This window comes from Hemiscyllium ocellatum, chromosome 4, assembly GCF_020745735.1.
Source record: "Hemiscyllium ocellatum isolate sHemOce1 chromosome 4, sHemOce1.pat.X.cur, whole genome shotgun sequence".
In the NCBI taxonomy this organism is placed as follows: Eukaryota; Metazoa; Chordata; class Chondrichthyes; order Orectolobiformes; family Hemiscylliidae; genus Hemiscyllium; species Hemiscyllium ocellatum.
In genome coordinates this window covers 129,701,103-129,717,925 of record NC_083404.1, presented here as the reverse complement: position 1 = coordinate 129,717,925, position 16,823 = coordinate 129,701,103, and the positions used below count along the sequence as shown (strand labels likewise).

General features: G+C 42.8%; 1 protein-coding gene and 1 non-coding gene across 6 annotated transcripts in view; one reads left to right on the top strand and one right to left on the bottom strand.

Annotated features, from left to right (window-relative positions):
• The window catches only part of cep76 (centrosomal protein 76), a 67,521-nt gene that overhangs the window by 29,572 nt on the left and 21,126 nt on the right, over positions 1-16,823 (top strand). For all 5 annotated transcript variants that reach the window (XM_060824501.1, XM_060824502.1, XM_060824504.1 and 2 more), the window contains 2 exons: positions 10,145-10,273; positions 16,194-16,382. In XM_060824501.1, coding sequence (XP_060680484.1) covers positions 10,145-10,273; positions 16,194-16,382 — 318 coding nt within the window. The remainder of the gene's footprint in view (positions 1-10,144; positions 10,274-16,193; positions 16,383-16,823) is intronic.
• Positions 9,809-9,881, bottom strand: trnar-ccu (transfer RNA arginine (anticodon CCU)). The gene has a single exon. It is a non-coding gene; the product is annotated as a tRNA-Arg (tRNA).

Here is a 16,823-nt window from a genome sequence, read left to right as displayed (position 1 = left end):
CAGGAGTTGGGAGGTCATGCTGCGGCTGTACAGGACATTGGTTAGGCCACTGTTGGAATATTGCGTGCAATTCTGGTCTCCTTCCTATCAGAAAGATGTTGTGAAACTTGAAAGGCTTCAGAAGAGATTTACAAGGATGTTGCCAGGGTTGGAGGATCTGAGCTACAGGGATAGGCTGAACAGGCTGGAGCTGTTATCCTTGGAGCGTCAGAGGCTGAGGGGTGATCTGATAGAAGTTTACAAAATTATGAGGGGCATGGATAGGATAAATAGACAAAGTCTTTTCCCTGGGGTCAGGGAGTCCAGAACTAGAGGGCATAGATTTAGGGTGAGAAGGGAAAGATATAAAAGAGACCTAAGGGCCAACTTTTTCACGCAGAGGGTGATACATGCATGGAATGAGCTGCCAGAGGATATGGTGGAGGCTGGTACAATTGCAACATTTATGAGGCATTTGGATGGGTATATGAATAGGAAGGGTTTGGAGGGATATGGGCCAGGTGCTGGTAGGTGGGACTAGATTGGGTAGGGATATCTGGTTGGCATATCCTTCCCAGAGCAGGGTGACCAGAACTGGACACTGTACTCCAAAAGTGGCCTCACCAACATCCTGTACAACCTGAACCTCCCCACTCCTGTAACCAATGGTCTGAGTAATGAAGAGAAACGTGCTAAATGCCTTTTGTCTGCCTGTGGTGCAACTTTCAAAGAACTGTGTACTTGAACCACCAGGTCTCTGTTAGACACCTTGACTTATCCCCTTACCATTAACTGTAAGAGTCATGCCCTTGTTCATTTTACCAAAATGCAATACCGACATTTATCTAAATTAAAGTCCATCTGCAACTCTTCAGCCCATTTGACCCAATTGAACAAGATCCTTTTGTAATCTTAGATAACCTTCTTCACCAATTTTGGTGTCATTTGTAAACTTGCTAACCATGCTTCATTAAATTCTCATCCAAATTATTTATATAAATGACAAACCACAGTGGACCCAGCACTGATCCTTGCAGAACACTGCTGGTCACAGGCCTCCACCACCACCCTCTGTCTCCTATCGTGAAGCCAATTTTGTATCCAATTGGCAAGCTTTCCCTGAATCCCATGTGATTTTTTGTTTTTTTTAAATGAGCAGTTAGGAAGTTGTTGGTATTGTCCTAAACTGTTCATTGTTTTAGACAAATCGCTTTGTTGAAGGACGATGAGACCTCTATACAAGACCCATACACCCAGCCAGAGACGTTAGTTCTCTTTTGATATCCCACTTCTAGTTCCACCTGAGTACAAGCATCACTTGTCCCAACTGAAAATGCTGTTCTTGGTTCTACTTAACTTGGTCAAACAGATGTTTCCACTTTCCAAGGTTAAAAATCGCACAAGGCCAGGTTATAGTCCAACAGGTTTATTTGGAAGCGCTAGCTTTCGGAGTGCTACTCCTTCAGGTGGTTGTGGTGCACCTGATATAGCGAACCACCTGATGAAGGAGCAGCCCTCTTAAAGCTGGTGCTTCCAAATAAACCTGTGGGACTATAGCCTGGCATTGTAATTTTTAACTTTGTACACCCCAGTCCAACACCAGAGTCTCCAAATCATTTCCAGTTATTTAAAAATTCACATAGCTACAATAGGTTTTTATTTCACTCAACGTCACTCCCATAATAGCTGATAAATATACTCATTTAGGGTGAAATATAAAATAGCTTCTCAACCTTGTCAGGTACCTACCATAACTCCTGGTTATGATTATCTTTAAGTTCAAACTGTGAATTCAGTTTTCTTTCTGACTTTATCCATGCCTTTTTATGTGGTCAGTTCATTTCTCCAGTGATGTACAATCACACAGATCCATAGTGAACCCTGGAAATCATTGTTCTCTAGGATGTAGTAAGCAACTTCTTATTACCAAATATACTACGTGACTAAGACATGACAATGAATCAATTGTCACATATACTTGATATTGCAATCTGGGGCATGTTACCTTGTATGTTTTCCCATTTTTCCTGAAGGTGGAGTCAGTAGCTTTCTCATGAACCCAGCTGATAGTAAACCACAAATTGGTTTGTATTTCATGTGATTGAATAGACTGCAATTTTCTAGTGAATTACCTCTATTTCTTGTCATTCCTCACATCAAGCAGCAAAACAGGCCACTCCATTTCAATTAGTCTGAACTCAATGTTCATGGCCCCATAGATTCATAGCTTCACTTGGAATATCTCAGGCTCCTCGCAGATTAAAAACCAAGACTGTGGTTCTTGCTGTCTCAGAATTGCATAGACTTCTTTCTCCATTATGTGAGAGAGAGAGGGAGGCTGACTTCACCCATTTCTCAACTCTAACATTAGTACTATTTGCTGAACTAATCAAAGTGCTAATTTTGACTGATCTCCTTCCTATAGTAAACTTGGAAACATAGACTAGTAAAATGCCAACAGTGCAGAACGAGGCCTTCTGACCCATTGAACCTGCACCAACACTCTGAAGAACATCCCATCCAGACCCACTTAGCCCTGCCCCTGCCAAATCCCCATAATCTTGCATGTCTAATCTACCCAACCTGCAGATCCCTGGACACATGAGGGGGGAATTTAGCATGACCAATCCATCTAACCTGCACATGTTGGACTGTGGGAATATAAGCAGAGCAGTGGCAGAAACCGACACAGACATAGAAAGAAAGTGCAAACTCCACATGGACTTTTTTTAAAAAATTGATTCGTGGGACTTTGGTGTCGCTGGCTGGCCAGAATTGATAGCCAATCTCTATTGAGAAGATGGTGGTGAGCTGCCTGCTTGAATCGCTGCAGTCCACTTGCTGTGGGTTGGCCCACAATGGCAGCAGCGAAGGAATTCCAAGATTTTGACCCAACAATTGTGAAGGAATGGCAGTATATTTCCAAGTCAGGGTGGTGAGTGGCTTGGAGGGGTACTTGCAGGGTGGTGTTCCCAAGTACCTGCTGCTCTTGTCCTTCTAGATGGAAGTGGTCTTGGGTTTGGAAGGTGCTGTCTAAGGATCTTTGGTGATTTTTGCACTGCATCTTGTACAAAGTACATTGCTGCTACTGAGTGCTGGTGATGGAGGGTAGATGTGGTGCCAGTCAAGTGGGTTGCTTTGTCCTGGATGGTGTCAAGCTTCTTGAGTGTTGTTGGAGCTGCATCCATTCAGGCAAGTGGGAAGTATTCCATCACACTTCTGACTTGTGCCTTGTAGATCGTGGATAGACTTTAGGGTGTGAGAAGGTAAGTTGCTCGCCACTATATCCCTAGTCTCTGACCTGCTCCTGTCGAGTTTCTGGTCGATGGTAACCCCAAGGATTTTGACGGGGGGAATTCAGTGATGGTAATACTGTTGAATGTTAAGGGGCGGTGGTTACAGTGTCTCTTATTGGTGATGGTCATTATGTGGTGCGATTGTTACTTGCCACTTGTCGGCCCAAGCCTGGATATTGTCCAGATCTTATTGCATTTGAGAACGGACTGCTTCAGTATCTGAGGAGTTGCGAATGGTGCTGATCACTGTATAGTCATTAGTGAACATCCCCACTTATGACCTTATGACAGAGGGAAGGTCAATGATGAAGCAGCTGAAGATTGTTGGGCCTAGGACACTACTCTGTGGGACTCCTGCAGAGATGTCCTGAAGCTGAGATGACTGACCCTCCACAACTACAAACATTTTCCTTTGTGCCAGGTTTGACTCTAACCAGCGGAGTATTTACCCCCTGATACCCATTGATTCCAGTTTTGCCAGGGCTCCTTGATGCCATACGTGATCACCTGCAGCCTTGATCTCAAGAGCTGTCACTCTCATCTCATCTCTGGAATTCAGCTCTTTTGTACATGTTTGAACCAAGGCTGTAATGAGATCAGGAGCTGAGTGACCCTGGCAAAACCTAAACTGGGCGTCACCGAGCAGGGTTGTTGTAGAGCAGGGTCGAGATTGTGGTGCTTGAGAGCAGGTGTTGCTTGATAGCTCTGCTGATGATGCTTTCCTTCACTTTACTGATGATAGAGAGCGGACTGATTAGGTGGTAATTGGCCAGATCGGGATTGTCACTGTACTGGGTGAACTTGGCTAGAGGAGCAGCAAGTTCTAGAGCACGTCTTCAGTACATTGCTGCAATATTATAAGGACCGATTGCCTTTGCAGTATCCAGTGCCTCCAGCCATTCCTTGATATCACATGGAGTGAATCGAATTGGCTGGAGAGTGGTATCTGGAATGCTGCGGGCAACTGGAGGAGCCAGAGATGGATCATCCACTTGCCACTTCTGACTGAACATTGTTGTGAGTGCATCAGCCTTATCTTTTGCACTGATGTGCTGGGCTCCTCCATCATTGAGGATGGGGGTATTTGTGGAGCCGCTTCCTCCAGTGAGTTGTTTAATTGTCCACCACCATTCACAACTGGATGTGGAAGGACTGCAGAGCTTCGATCTGATCCGTTGGTTGTGGGATTGCTTAGCTCTGTCTATCACTTGCTGTTTATGCCATTTGGTACACAAATAGTCCTGTTTGGTAGCTTCACCAGGTTGACACTTCATTTTTAGGTATGCCTGATGCTGCTCCTGTCAACCAAGATTGGAATCTAACCCGGGTCCCTAGCACTGTGAGGCAGAAGTGCTAACCACTGTGCTATCCATAATCTGATCCTCTTCCTGACTCCCCACCATGGCTACGGTGCATTTCAAGGGACAGGAACATGTAGGACAAAGCTATCCCCTTCCGGTTTTCCTCTTGACTACACTTCATTTTGACTTGGGTATCTGTTGCCATTCTTTCATGATGGTTGCATCAAATCCTAGAATTTCTGACTTAATGCCTTCCTTTTAGAAAATACTGACGTCTCTAATTTTCTATGTTGTAAATATCCAGTCCTCTTTCCTGATCCTCCACTTTGGCCACAGTGCATTCCATCTACCTATCTATTCCAACGCATTAATTAAGCTGGTCAGTTTTTAACAACAGTTAGGTGATTTCATGACTGCCATTACTAATACTTTTAGCTAATACATTTAACTAATACATTTGAATATGGATTTATTTTGTTGAATGGGTCTCTCTGGATCTTTTACAAAGTTCTGGATTACAACATGAATTTGAATTGAATTGAATTTATTGTCACATGTGCCAAGGCACAGTGAAAAGCTTTGTCTTATGAGCAATGCAGGCAGATCAGAGTTAAGTAGCATAGATAAGTAAATAATAGGTAAACAGTGGCAAAACAAAAACACAGGTAGGGGCGATTGTTAAGAGTTTGAGAGTCCATTCAGTATCCTAACAACAGTACATTAGAAACTGTTTCAAAACTGGCTGGTGCATGTGTTCAGGCTTCTGTACCTTTTCCCCAGTGATAGAGATTGTAGAAAAACTTTGCCATTTGAGAAGGCTGGCAGCCTTTCCTTGACAGTGGGTCTGGTAGATGGATTCTGTAGATGGGAGGTTGGCCTTTGTGATTGTCCGGGCCAAGTTCACCACTCTCTGTAACCATCTCTGATCTTGAATGGCACAGTTGCCATACCAGGTAGTGATACATCCAGACAGAAGGCTCTTGATGGCACATCTATAAAAGTTGACAAGGGTATTCGCCGTCATGCCAAATTTCCTCAGCTTCCTGAGGAAGAAGAGGCATTGTTGGGACTTTGTAACCAGTGCATCCACATGAGTCCAAGAAAGCTTGTTGTGGATGACCACTCCCAGGAGCTTGACACTCTCCACTCATTCCACCTCTGTGCTGTTAATGTGTAGGGGGGGCATGAGTAACATCCTGCCAAAAGTCAATAACTAATCCCTTGGTTTTGCCGGTATCGAGAGCACCATTTTTCCAGGTCTTCCACCTCCCGTCTGAAGTCTGTTTCCTCACCATCTGAGATTTGAGCAACTATGGTGGTATCATCAGCGAACTTGTAAATGGCATTAGTCTGGTATTTAGTGATGCAGTCATGGGTATGCAGTGAGTTACCGTAGAGGCTGAGTACGCACCCCTGGGGGGCTCCAGTGTTGAGTGTTAGTGTGGATGAAATAGTGTCCCCAATCTTCACTGATTGTGGCCTGTGGATCAGGAAACTGAGGATCCAGTAGCCCAGAGTGGGCCTTAGTCTGACATCACTAAGTTTAGTAATCGGTCTCGAGGGGATAATAGTGTTGAAGGCTGAACTGTAGTCAATGCATAGAATTCTTGAGTAGCTGTTCTTGGTGTCAAGATGTTCTAGGCAGGAGTGAAGGGCAAGTGATATTGCATCTGACGTGGATCTGTTGGTCCGATAGGCAAATTGGAGTGGGTCAAGAGTAACGGGGAGGCTGGAGTTGATTAATGCCATGACCAGCCTTTCAAAGCACTTCATGATCACCAAAGTTAGGGCCACTGGGCAGTAGTCATTGAGACATATTGCATGAGCCTTTTTAGGCACAGGGATGATGTTGGCTCTCTTGAAACAGGCAGGGACAGGGGCCTGCTGCAGGCAGAGGTTGAAGATGTCCAAGAAGATCTCTGCCAGTTGATCTGCGCATGACCTGAGTGCACGGCCTGGTACTCCATCTGATCCCATCGCTTTCCTTAGGTTCACACTAAGTAAAACTGATCTGACCTCTGATGCAGTGACTGTTGAGATAGGTTTGTCAGCACTTGTCAGAATACACCAGACTGAGGAAAAATTGCAAGAAAATTAGTGGTAGTTAATAAAGAGATGCTTCAGATATAAACTAGGTACATTCCAACTAGGGTGAAAGGGTAATCAAGCACATAGTCCTTTGGATGAAGAAGGAGATACATGCTTGAACAGTTATGCCAATGTAGATAGGGGATGCACATGGGGACCCTATGGAATCCCCATGATAGCACACTGAAGGAATTACACAGGAAGTCGTGTTTTCTGCTGTGGAAATTGACTGCTTGCAACCCTATGACAGTCTCCATTTTTATTCAGATACATCAGAGGATTCCAGCGAAATTACATAACATAATTGCTTAGGACAAGTTAGACTATTAAACACTTAGTCGAATTTCTGAGTAACCATTCATTAGATCCTATATTTACTTTCTATGTCCTCAACTGCACCTCCCCAGATCCTGAGTACTATCCTGACCCCAGACCCTGACCCGAATGCAAGCCCCCTAGTCTCAACACCTACCCACGCTGGCCCTGAGTATTCCCAATCACTGCGTCACTTGCCTTGTCAACTTGCCACCTAGCACCCTATCCACTCAGCATTTTACTCATTCGGCACCTTAGCCTCTACCTGTTTGGCACCCTAGCCATGCTCATCTGGTTTCCTACCTCTGAAACCCACCCCTTTCCTAGCTGGCATCTTACTTACCTAGCACCCGACATATCTTGCACTCTATTTGGTCTATCACTACTACCTATTTGGCATCATGAGGAGGAATCTGAGAAAGTATCAATAGAAATTGAAATAGCAGCGAAAATGATTTTGATGAGCTTTGAGAGGAATAAGCTACTGGAGTGCTGGTGATGCTTAGATTTGTTGGCCCAGATAGCTTGCATCCAGGGTTGAGAGAATTTTTTAAGCTTCCATAGATTTGTTGGAGGTCCCAAAGTACTGGAAAGTGGCAAACATGACTATCTTTTTCAAAATAAAAAGTACAAGGTGAATCATACGAATTACGGAACAGTTAGTCTAACATCAGCAGTAGGAAAAGTTTTGGAAAAGAATCAACAGACATTCAAAGAGGCTCAAGTTAATTTAGGAGAGCCAGTTCGGATATGTAAAAGGCAGATCGTGCTTGACCTTCCCCTGGTTATTTGATAATGTAGGGATGAAGATATGTTAAATGTTGCTTGGATGGATTTTAAGAAAGTGCTTAACAAGGTATGAAGCAAGCTTCCGTTAATTAATTAACAATATTCATGGAATAGAAGGAGCTCTGTGTGTGCAATTGGATTAAAAAGAAAATTAAGTCAATGATAAAAAGCAGCAAGTCATGGTAGCTGGATGTTTTTTCCAAGGTGGAGGATAGTCAGTGATATTCCCCACAGGTCGCTGCTAGGAACACCGCTTTCTTACTGTATATAAATGATTTGCATTTTGGAATATAGTGTAAAATTTCAATATTGGCCAATGTTAACAAATTTGTGGAGTAGTGAACAGTGAGAATGAAATGAATTACCTGTGACTGGATGTAGGTAAGTCAGCAGAATGGGCAGCCAAGTGGCAGATGGGCATGTGAGGTGATGTAATTTGAAAGGATGGATAAAGAGGGACAGTATAGATTTTAATGGCACAATTCCAAAGTGTGGAGGAAAAGGAGGACCTGGGAATACATGTGCATTGATCTTTCAAGATCCAAGGACATATGAAGGAGCATTTAGCAAAGTAGCTGAGACCTTGGTTTTGATATAGAGGTAATGAGTAAGGCCATAGGGAAAGTTATGCTAAACCTACATAAAGCTCTGGCTAGGTATCGACCAACATTTCCTCTGAACTACATAATCCATGCATAGTGATTAGCATCTGCATGTTGATTGTGGCATTGACTTCCAATTCCAGAAGTCGTTGCAAGGACCTTTTGAGGCCTGGGCAGGCAGTGAAGAAAATTAGAGGGAATGCTGATGTCAACTAGAGTGTTGTCTCTTCTGGTTGCCACACTTTAGGACAAATCTCAAGATCCTTTAGAGGGTACAGAAAAGAACTTCCAGGAACAGATAGAATTAAATTACAGGATTTGATTGGAAAGACTGGACTTGTTCTCCTTTTGAGAAAAAGCGATTGAGTGAAGATTTGATTTGAAGTTTGTCATAATCTTGTGTACTTCTATCAACTAGTCAAAGTAAACTGCTTGGCATCAGAACACAGATTTAAGGTTTTGGTTAAGTGTAGTCATGACCTGTAACTCCCAGCCCTTGAAGCTAAAATAATCATTTAAAGGAATAAAATTCTTGGGTTACAGAGACCAAACAAAGGACTGGATCTGATTGGATTACTTTGCAGGGAGTTGACATGTATTTGATAGATATCCCTTGTAAATTATGAATTTTTTTTAGGTGAACACTAGAGGATTAACAGTTTTTTTTAGATTAGACTTACAGTGTGGAAACAGGCCCTTCGGCCCAACAAGTCCACACCGACCCGCCGAAGCGCAACCCACCCATACCCCTACATTTACCCCTTACCTAACACTATGGGCAATTTAGCTTGGCCAATTCACCTGACCCGCACATCTTTGTGACTGTGGGAGGAAACCGGAGCACCCGGAGGAAACCCATGCAGACACGGGGAGAACGTGCAAACTCCACACAGTCAGTCGCCTGAGTCGGGAATTGAACCCGGGTCTACAGGCGCTGTGAGGCAGCAGTGCTAACCACTGTGCCACCGTGCCGCCCACAAAACAGAAATTGCTGGAAAAGCTCATCAGGTCTGCAGCATCTAGATTAGATTACTTACAGTGTGGAAACAGGCCCTTTGGCCCAACAAGTCCACACCGACGCGCAACCCACCCATACCCCTACATTTACCCCTTGCCTAACACTACAGGCAATTTAGCATGGCCAATTCACCTGACCCGCACATCTTTGGACTGTGGGAGGAAACCAGAGCAAACCCACGCAGACACAGGGAGAACGTGCAAACTCCACACAGTCAGTCGCCTGAGTCGGGAATTGAACCCGGGTCTCAGACGCTGTGAGACAGCAGTGCTAACCACTGTGCCACCGTGCCGCCCCCACTGTGCCACCGTGCCGCCCAAAGAGCTGCGTAAGGCGACAGGGAACACCCCACCCTATCAACTGAACGCAGATAAGCAGTTGTTGGCAAAGCAGATTAAGGACAGACAAGGAAGAGTCAGACACCCCAGATGGGATTTGAACCCACAACCCCTGGCTTAGGAGGCCAGTGCCTTATCCATTAGGCCACTGGAGCTGCACCAGTGTCAAGAAACATTTCCTCATCTTGAAGTCTTACTCCAGCATTGCCTTTAGAAAAGGGAAAACATTCTGTAAAAATATCCCTTTCTGTAAGATCTTACCATACAGCCAGGTTTAGTATCTGCCAAGTAGAAACAGACTTTGGTGACACCCACCCCTTTTCATATTCTAGCATGGTACCTGTGCTTTGTAAGAACTTCCTCTCATCATTTTGTCCAAAATACATTTTTAAAAATTTATTTCACTTTAAATTTGCAGCTAGCATTAGAGCGTAAAAAGACTGCAGAAAAGGAACGCTTATTCCTTGTATATGCCAAGCAATGGTGGAGAGAGTACCTTCAGATCAGACCTTCACACAACACCAGACTTGTGAAAATCTTTGCACAGGTTTGTATCTAATTTATGTGGGGTGTATTTAAATTGATATTGCGGATGGTGCTTTGAAGTAGTCAGCAACTCTACTCTCACTGTCTAACATCCTTGGTCCCCTGCAAAGACTTAGTATTTGACATTCCCCTCATACTATTTGTATGGTCTTTTGATTTCCATGCCCTTGATCTCTCTGCCAATAAATTCTGTCTGCTGTGTGCATCCCTCTCACTTCACCTGACAACGGGACTAGGCTCCAACAGCTTGTGATTTCAAATAAACCTGTTGGATTATAACCTGGTGTCATGTGATTTCTGACTTTGTCCACCCTCAATTCAACATCGGCACCTCCACGACCACTTTGGGAAGGGAGAAACATTGAAGGGGGAGAAAAAATTCTTTGGATTTTGTATGTCTTGTATCTACATATATACCTAAAGAAATTCTTGTCATCTTTCTTACTCTTCTAGTTTGCTCACTTTCATTTTTTTTCCCCCTTTCTGTTCATTAATCTTTTAATTATTCTTTACCTTTTCTTTCTATTCTGGCCAGTCATCTGATCTGCCTGTCATTGTTGCAAATTATATTGATTTACCATGAGTTTGATGCTTTCCTGAACTATTTTAATTAGCTAAAAATGGTGGGTCCTCCTCTTAGAATCTTTCTTTATCCGTCAATGCTTCTCTATTGCACCATCTTCTAACCTAGTATCCCAGTTCATTTCATGCCCACATTATTACCCAGATTTCAGTTTAAAAAGTTAGTCTTAGACCCACTCATCTCTTTAAAACTGGATGTAAAAGTCAGTCAGATCATGATTGCTGCTGTCTTGAAGTGCCTTTTCTCTGAGGTTCTTAATCAATCCTATCACATTACCACGTTATAACCTGTTCTCTGGCTGGTTCCAGAAAGTGTTGCTTTAAGAAGTACCTTAACTCTTTATCCAGGTTACAATTGCCACTCTAATTTTTCCATTTTATATAGAGATTACCATCCGCCATGATCATTGTCCCTATATCATGAGTAGCCAATATTTTTCTTGTGTATTTTATTCTACATTGTGATTACTATTAAGGAGCCTGTTGATCACTCCCACTAGTGACTTCTTTCCCTAACAATTCCTCATTTCCATCGAAAACCATTTCTTCATCACTGTCTCCTGAAACAAGGTCATCTCTAAGTTAGCATTAATGTCATCTTTGATTAACAATATTGCCTTTCCAACTTTGTCTAGCTTCCTGTTTTTCTTGAAGTCATATGCCCCTCAATATCCTGGATCCACTGCCTGTCATCTTGCAGTCAGGTTGCTGTATTGGCTATCGGATAACATTTACTGAATACTAAATCAGAGGGCAAATGAGGAGTGGAAATAATCATCCTGTGAAATTCAAGTATCTACAGAGATGGTGAATGCATAGATAGTAATCTTCAGGAATCCTGATATTCTGGAAAAGTTCCAGAGGATTGGAAAACAATAATTTAACACCATTGTTTAAAAGAAACAAAAAACACAGGTAACTATAGACCAGTTAGCTTAATGCCTGTTGTAGAGTCATAGAGATGTACAGCACTGATACAGACCTTTCAGTCCAACTCGTCCATGCCAACCAGATATCTGAACCTAATGTAGTCCCATTTGCCAGCATCTAGCCCATATCCCTCCAAACCCTTCCTATTCATATATCCATCCATTTGCCTTTTAAATGTGCAATTGTACCAGCCTCCACCACTTCCTCTGGTAGCTCATTCCATACAAGCACCACCCTCTGCATGAAAAAGTTGCCCCTTAGGTGCCTTTTATATCTTTCCCCTCTCACCCTAAACCTGTGCCTCTAGTTCTGGACTCCCCCATTTCAGCAAAAACTACTTTGTCTATTTATCGTATCTATGCCCATCATGATTTTATAAACCTCTGTGAGGTTACCCTTCAGTCTCTCAATACTCCAGGGAAAACAGCCCCAGCCTATTCAGCCTCTCCCTGTAGCTCAAATCCTCCAACCATGGCAACATCCTTGTAAATCTTTTCTGAACCCTTTCAAGTTTCGCAACATCCTTCCAATAGGAAGGAGGCTAGAATTGAACGCAATATTCCAACAGTGGTCTGACCAATGTCCTATACAGCTGCAACATGACCTTCCAATTCTTATACTCCATATTCTGACCAGTTAAGGAAAGCATACCAAATGTCTCCTTTACTATGTTATCTACCCGTGACTCTACTTTCAAGGAATTATGAACCTGCACCCCAAGGTCTCTTTGTTCAGCAACACTCTCTGGGATCTTACCATTAAGTGCATTAGTCCTGTTATGACGTACTTTTCCAAAATGCAGCACCTTGCATTTATCTAAATTAATCTCCATCTGCCACTTCTCAGCCCATTGGCCCATCTGATCCAGATCCCATTGTATTCTAAGGTAACCACCTTTGCTGTCCACTACATCTCCATTTTGATGTCATCTGCAAACTTACCAACTGTACCTTCTATGTTCACATCCAAATAATTTATATAAGTGACAAAAAGAAGTGGACCCGCACTGATCCTTGTGGCATTCCACTGGCTTCCCACCACCACCCTCTGGCTTCTACCTTCAAGCCAATTCTGTATCCAAATGGATAGTTCTTCCTGTATTCCATGAGATCTAACTTTGCTAACCAGTCTCCCATGGGGAACCTTGTCGAATGCGTTACTGAAGTCCGTGTAGATCACGTCCACTGCTCTGCCCTTGTCAATCCTCTTTGTTATTTTTTCAAAAAACTCCATCAAGTTTGTGAGACATGCACAAAGCCATGCTGACTATCCCTAATCAGTTGATAAAAGCAAATTACTGTGGATGCTGGAATCTGAAACCAAAAGAGAAAATGCTGGAAAATCTCAGCAGGTCTGGTAGCATCTGTAAGGAGAGAAAAGAGCTGACGTTTCGAGTCTTTTTAGCTTTGACAAAGGGTCAGTTAGACTCGAAACGTCAGCTCTTTTCTCTCCTTACAGATGCTGCCAGACCTGCTGAGATTTTCCAGCATTTTCTCTTTTGGATCCCTAATTAGTCCTTGCCTTTCCAAATACATGTAAATCCTGTTGCTCAGGATTCCCTCCAGCAATTTGCCCACCGCCAATGTCAGGCTCACCAGTCTGTAGATCCCTAGCCAACCTCCAGTCTTCTGGCACGTCACCTGTGACTATCAATAATGTAAATATCTCAGCATAGGGCCCAGCAATCGCTTTCCTAGCTTCCCACAGAGTTCTCGGGTACATCTGATCAGGTACTGGGAATTTGTACAATTTTATGCATTTCAAGGCATCCAGTACCACCACCTCCGTAATATGGACATTTTTCAAGATGTCACCATCTATTTCCCCACATTCGATATCTTCTACGGTGTTCTCCACAGCAAACACTGATGCAAAATACTTGTTTTGTATCTTCCCTCATTTCCTGCGGCTCTATACATAGGTTGCCTTGCTGATCTTGAGGGGCCATATTCTCTCCATAATTACTCTTTTTTTTCCTTTAATATATTTGTAAAAACCCTCTGGATTACCCTTACCCTATTTGCCAAAGCTATCTCTTATCATCTTTTTGCCCTCCTGATTTTCCTCTTAAATATACTCCTACTGCCTTTATACTCTTCTAAGAATTCTCCTGATCTCTCCTGCCTTTACCTGACACATGCTTCCTTCTTCTTCTTAACCAAAACCTCAATTTCTCTCGTCATCCAACATTCCCTACACCTACCAGCCTTTCCTTTCACCCTATCAGTAATATACTGTCTCTGGACTCTCGTGATCTCATTTCTGAAGGCTTCCTATTTTCTAGCCGTCCTTTTACCTGCGAACATCTGCCCCCAAGCAGCTTTTGAAAGTTCTTGCCTAGTACTGTCAAAATTGGCCTTCCTCCAATTTAGAACTTTAACTTTTAGATCCGGTCTATCCTATTCCATCACTATTTTAAATCTAATAGAATTATGGTAGCTGGCCCCAAAGTGCTCCCCCACTGACCAGCAGGTCAAGTTTTACATCTTCTCTAGTAGGTACATTCACATACTGAAGCAGAACATTTTCTTGTACACACTTAATAAATTCCACTCCATCTAAACCCTTAACACTATAGCAGTCCCAGTCTATGTTTGGAAAGTTAAAATCCCCTACCATAACTACCATATTATTCCTTTACCTGTGATAATGTTAGTCTATTGGAAAGAATGGGGTAACAAAGCATTTAGAAATGTATAATATGTATAAACAGAAGAGGTAACAAGCAGGGTGAATGAAGGAGAAGCAGTGAATCTAATATATTCGGATGTTCAGAAGGTATTTGACAATGTGCCACAGTAAGAGTCGATGTAGTATATGAGCTTGGGAGAGGATTGGCCGACTAATAGAAGACACATTGGTGTTTTCCGAATGGCAACCCATAACTGGTGGAGTGCTACAAGGATCAGTTTTGGAGCCACAAGTATTTACGATAAATGATTTTGGTAAGCAAAGTGACTGTGTTATCCCCAAGTTTATGGATCACAGATAAATAGATGGGAAGGCAAGTACTGAGAATGACACACACAATCTGCAAAGGGATCTAAAGAGGAGACTGAGAGGTTATGCACTTAGGCAGGAAAACAAAAGTTGCAGAAAGCCTCACCAGGGATTTGGGAGTCCTCTCCAATGAATCAGAAACGGTCAGTATCCAAGTTCAACAGGTAATGGAGAAGACAACTAGAATGTTGGGCTTTATTTCAAAGGGAATAGAGTATAAACATCAGGAGGTTTTGCTAAAACTGTAAAAGATGCTTGTTTGATGACAGCTGAAGTACTGTAACAATTTTGGATATCTTACATAAGAAAGGAATGTTCACTAGGTTATGAATTTTTAACCCCTTCCACCAATTTAGACTGGCAGCTTTCTGAAGTGAAATTTTACCCAGCCTTAAATTGCTGCAGGACTGCCACCAGAATTGTGATAATGTACCCCTTAGCCTGAAGCCCTAACCTTTTAGCTGGGAACAGGTGGCATTGTGGTACAAATCCAGTTTGTTGAAACTACTGACATCCTTTAATGAACAATGTCATCAGGATAGTCCTCAGGAACCTGAATTCTCTTGTAAAGCCATCAAACATGAATTCCCCCTCCACCTTTCCTCTGCTATTGATACCCTAGCTACAGTCAACTCAGTGAAAAGCCTGGGAGTTGATCCTGTGATTGTCTTTGTCTTAACAGCAGAAGGAGCTACTTTTATTAAACTTGTAAGTTTAGTAAAGTATTATTTTATGATTAATTATCTCTCACTGTGGGAATACCTTCAGCAAATATTGTTGTAACAGTGTTGAGTGGACAAATTTAATTGGATTTGGTGCAAGTTCTAATTAACAAAATTATTTCATTTTTTCATTTGACTTTCAAAAGCCTTTTATGATTATTCCTTCAAGTTTCAATATAATGTCCATAAAGTTGAATGGGTACCCTCCCTGAAAGGTGAAACTGTTTATAGGTTCAGTTATTCATGTATAACCTTTTCTGACAGCCTCTGATTCTGATTCACTTTTAGATTAGATTACTAACAGTGTGGAAACAGGCCCTTCGGCCCAACAAGTCCACACCGACCTGCCGAAGCGCAACCCACCCATACCCCTACATTTACCCCTTACCTAACACTACAGGCAATTTAGCATGGCCAATTCACCTGACCCGCACATCTTTGGACTGTGGGAGGAAACCGGAGCACCCGGAGGAAACACGGGGAGAATGTGCAAACTCCACACAGTCAGTCACCTGAGTCGGGAATTGACCCCGGGTCTCAGGCGCTGTGAGGCAGCAGGGCTAACCACTGTGCCACCGTGCCTCCCACTTTTATTTGCATGTGAATGAAATGTTATAAATGGATTCTATTTTTACACCGAATGAACTAACTTTTGTTTATTTTTCTCTTCTCCTTGTTCCACCTCAGGATGAGAATGGGGTGAACCGTCCAGTTTGCTCCTATGTAAGACCACTGCGTGCTGGGAGGCTTCTGGACACACCAAGGCAGGCAGCCCGATTTGTCAATGTGCTTGGTTATGAAAGAGCAGTCGGGGTTGGAGGTGGATCGAAGCAAGAGCAGTGGTGTACTCTGCTGCCTTTTCTCTGCAGAGGCAAGGTATTCCTTTTGTAATAAGTTGTATTTCCAAAGGCAACAATGAATTCTGTCTTCAGCAAGTGGTTGGTCAAAGCTAAGAAAGGTCTTCTGAATCAAAAATCTTTGTGCAGCTTCTTGACTCCAGATTTCTGTGTCCTATTCTTCTTACCCCAATCTTGCAGCACCTGAATTCCCATAGATGTCCATCCTTCCTTCTGATTCTTTGAAAGATTGAGAATCAAATGGCACCAAAGCAGTGCATGGGCCCAGAGTTGAGTTCTTGGGAACATCGGAACAGGATTAGTTCATTCAACCTGTCAAACCTGCACTACTATTTAATACATTAATTGCTCATCAGATATCTACCACAGTATCCCCATAACTCTTTATGCTGTTGATAATCAAAAATTTATCAACCTCTACTTCAAGTATACCCAAACAATGACCATCCTGAGTCCTCTG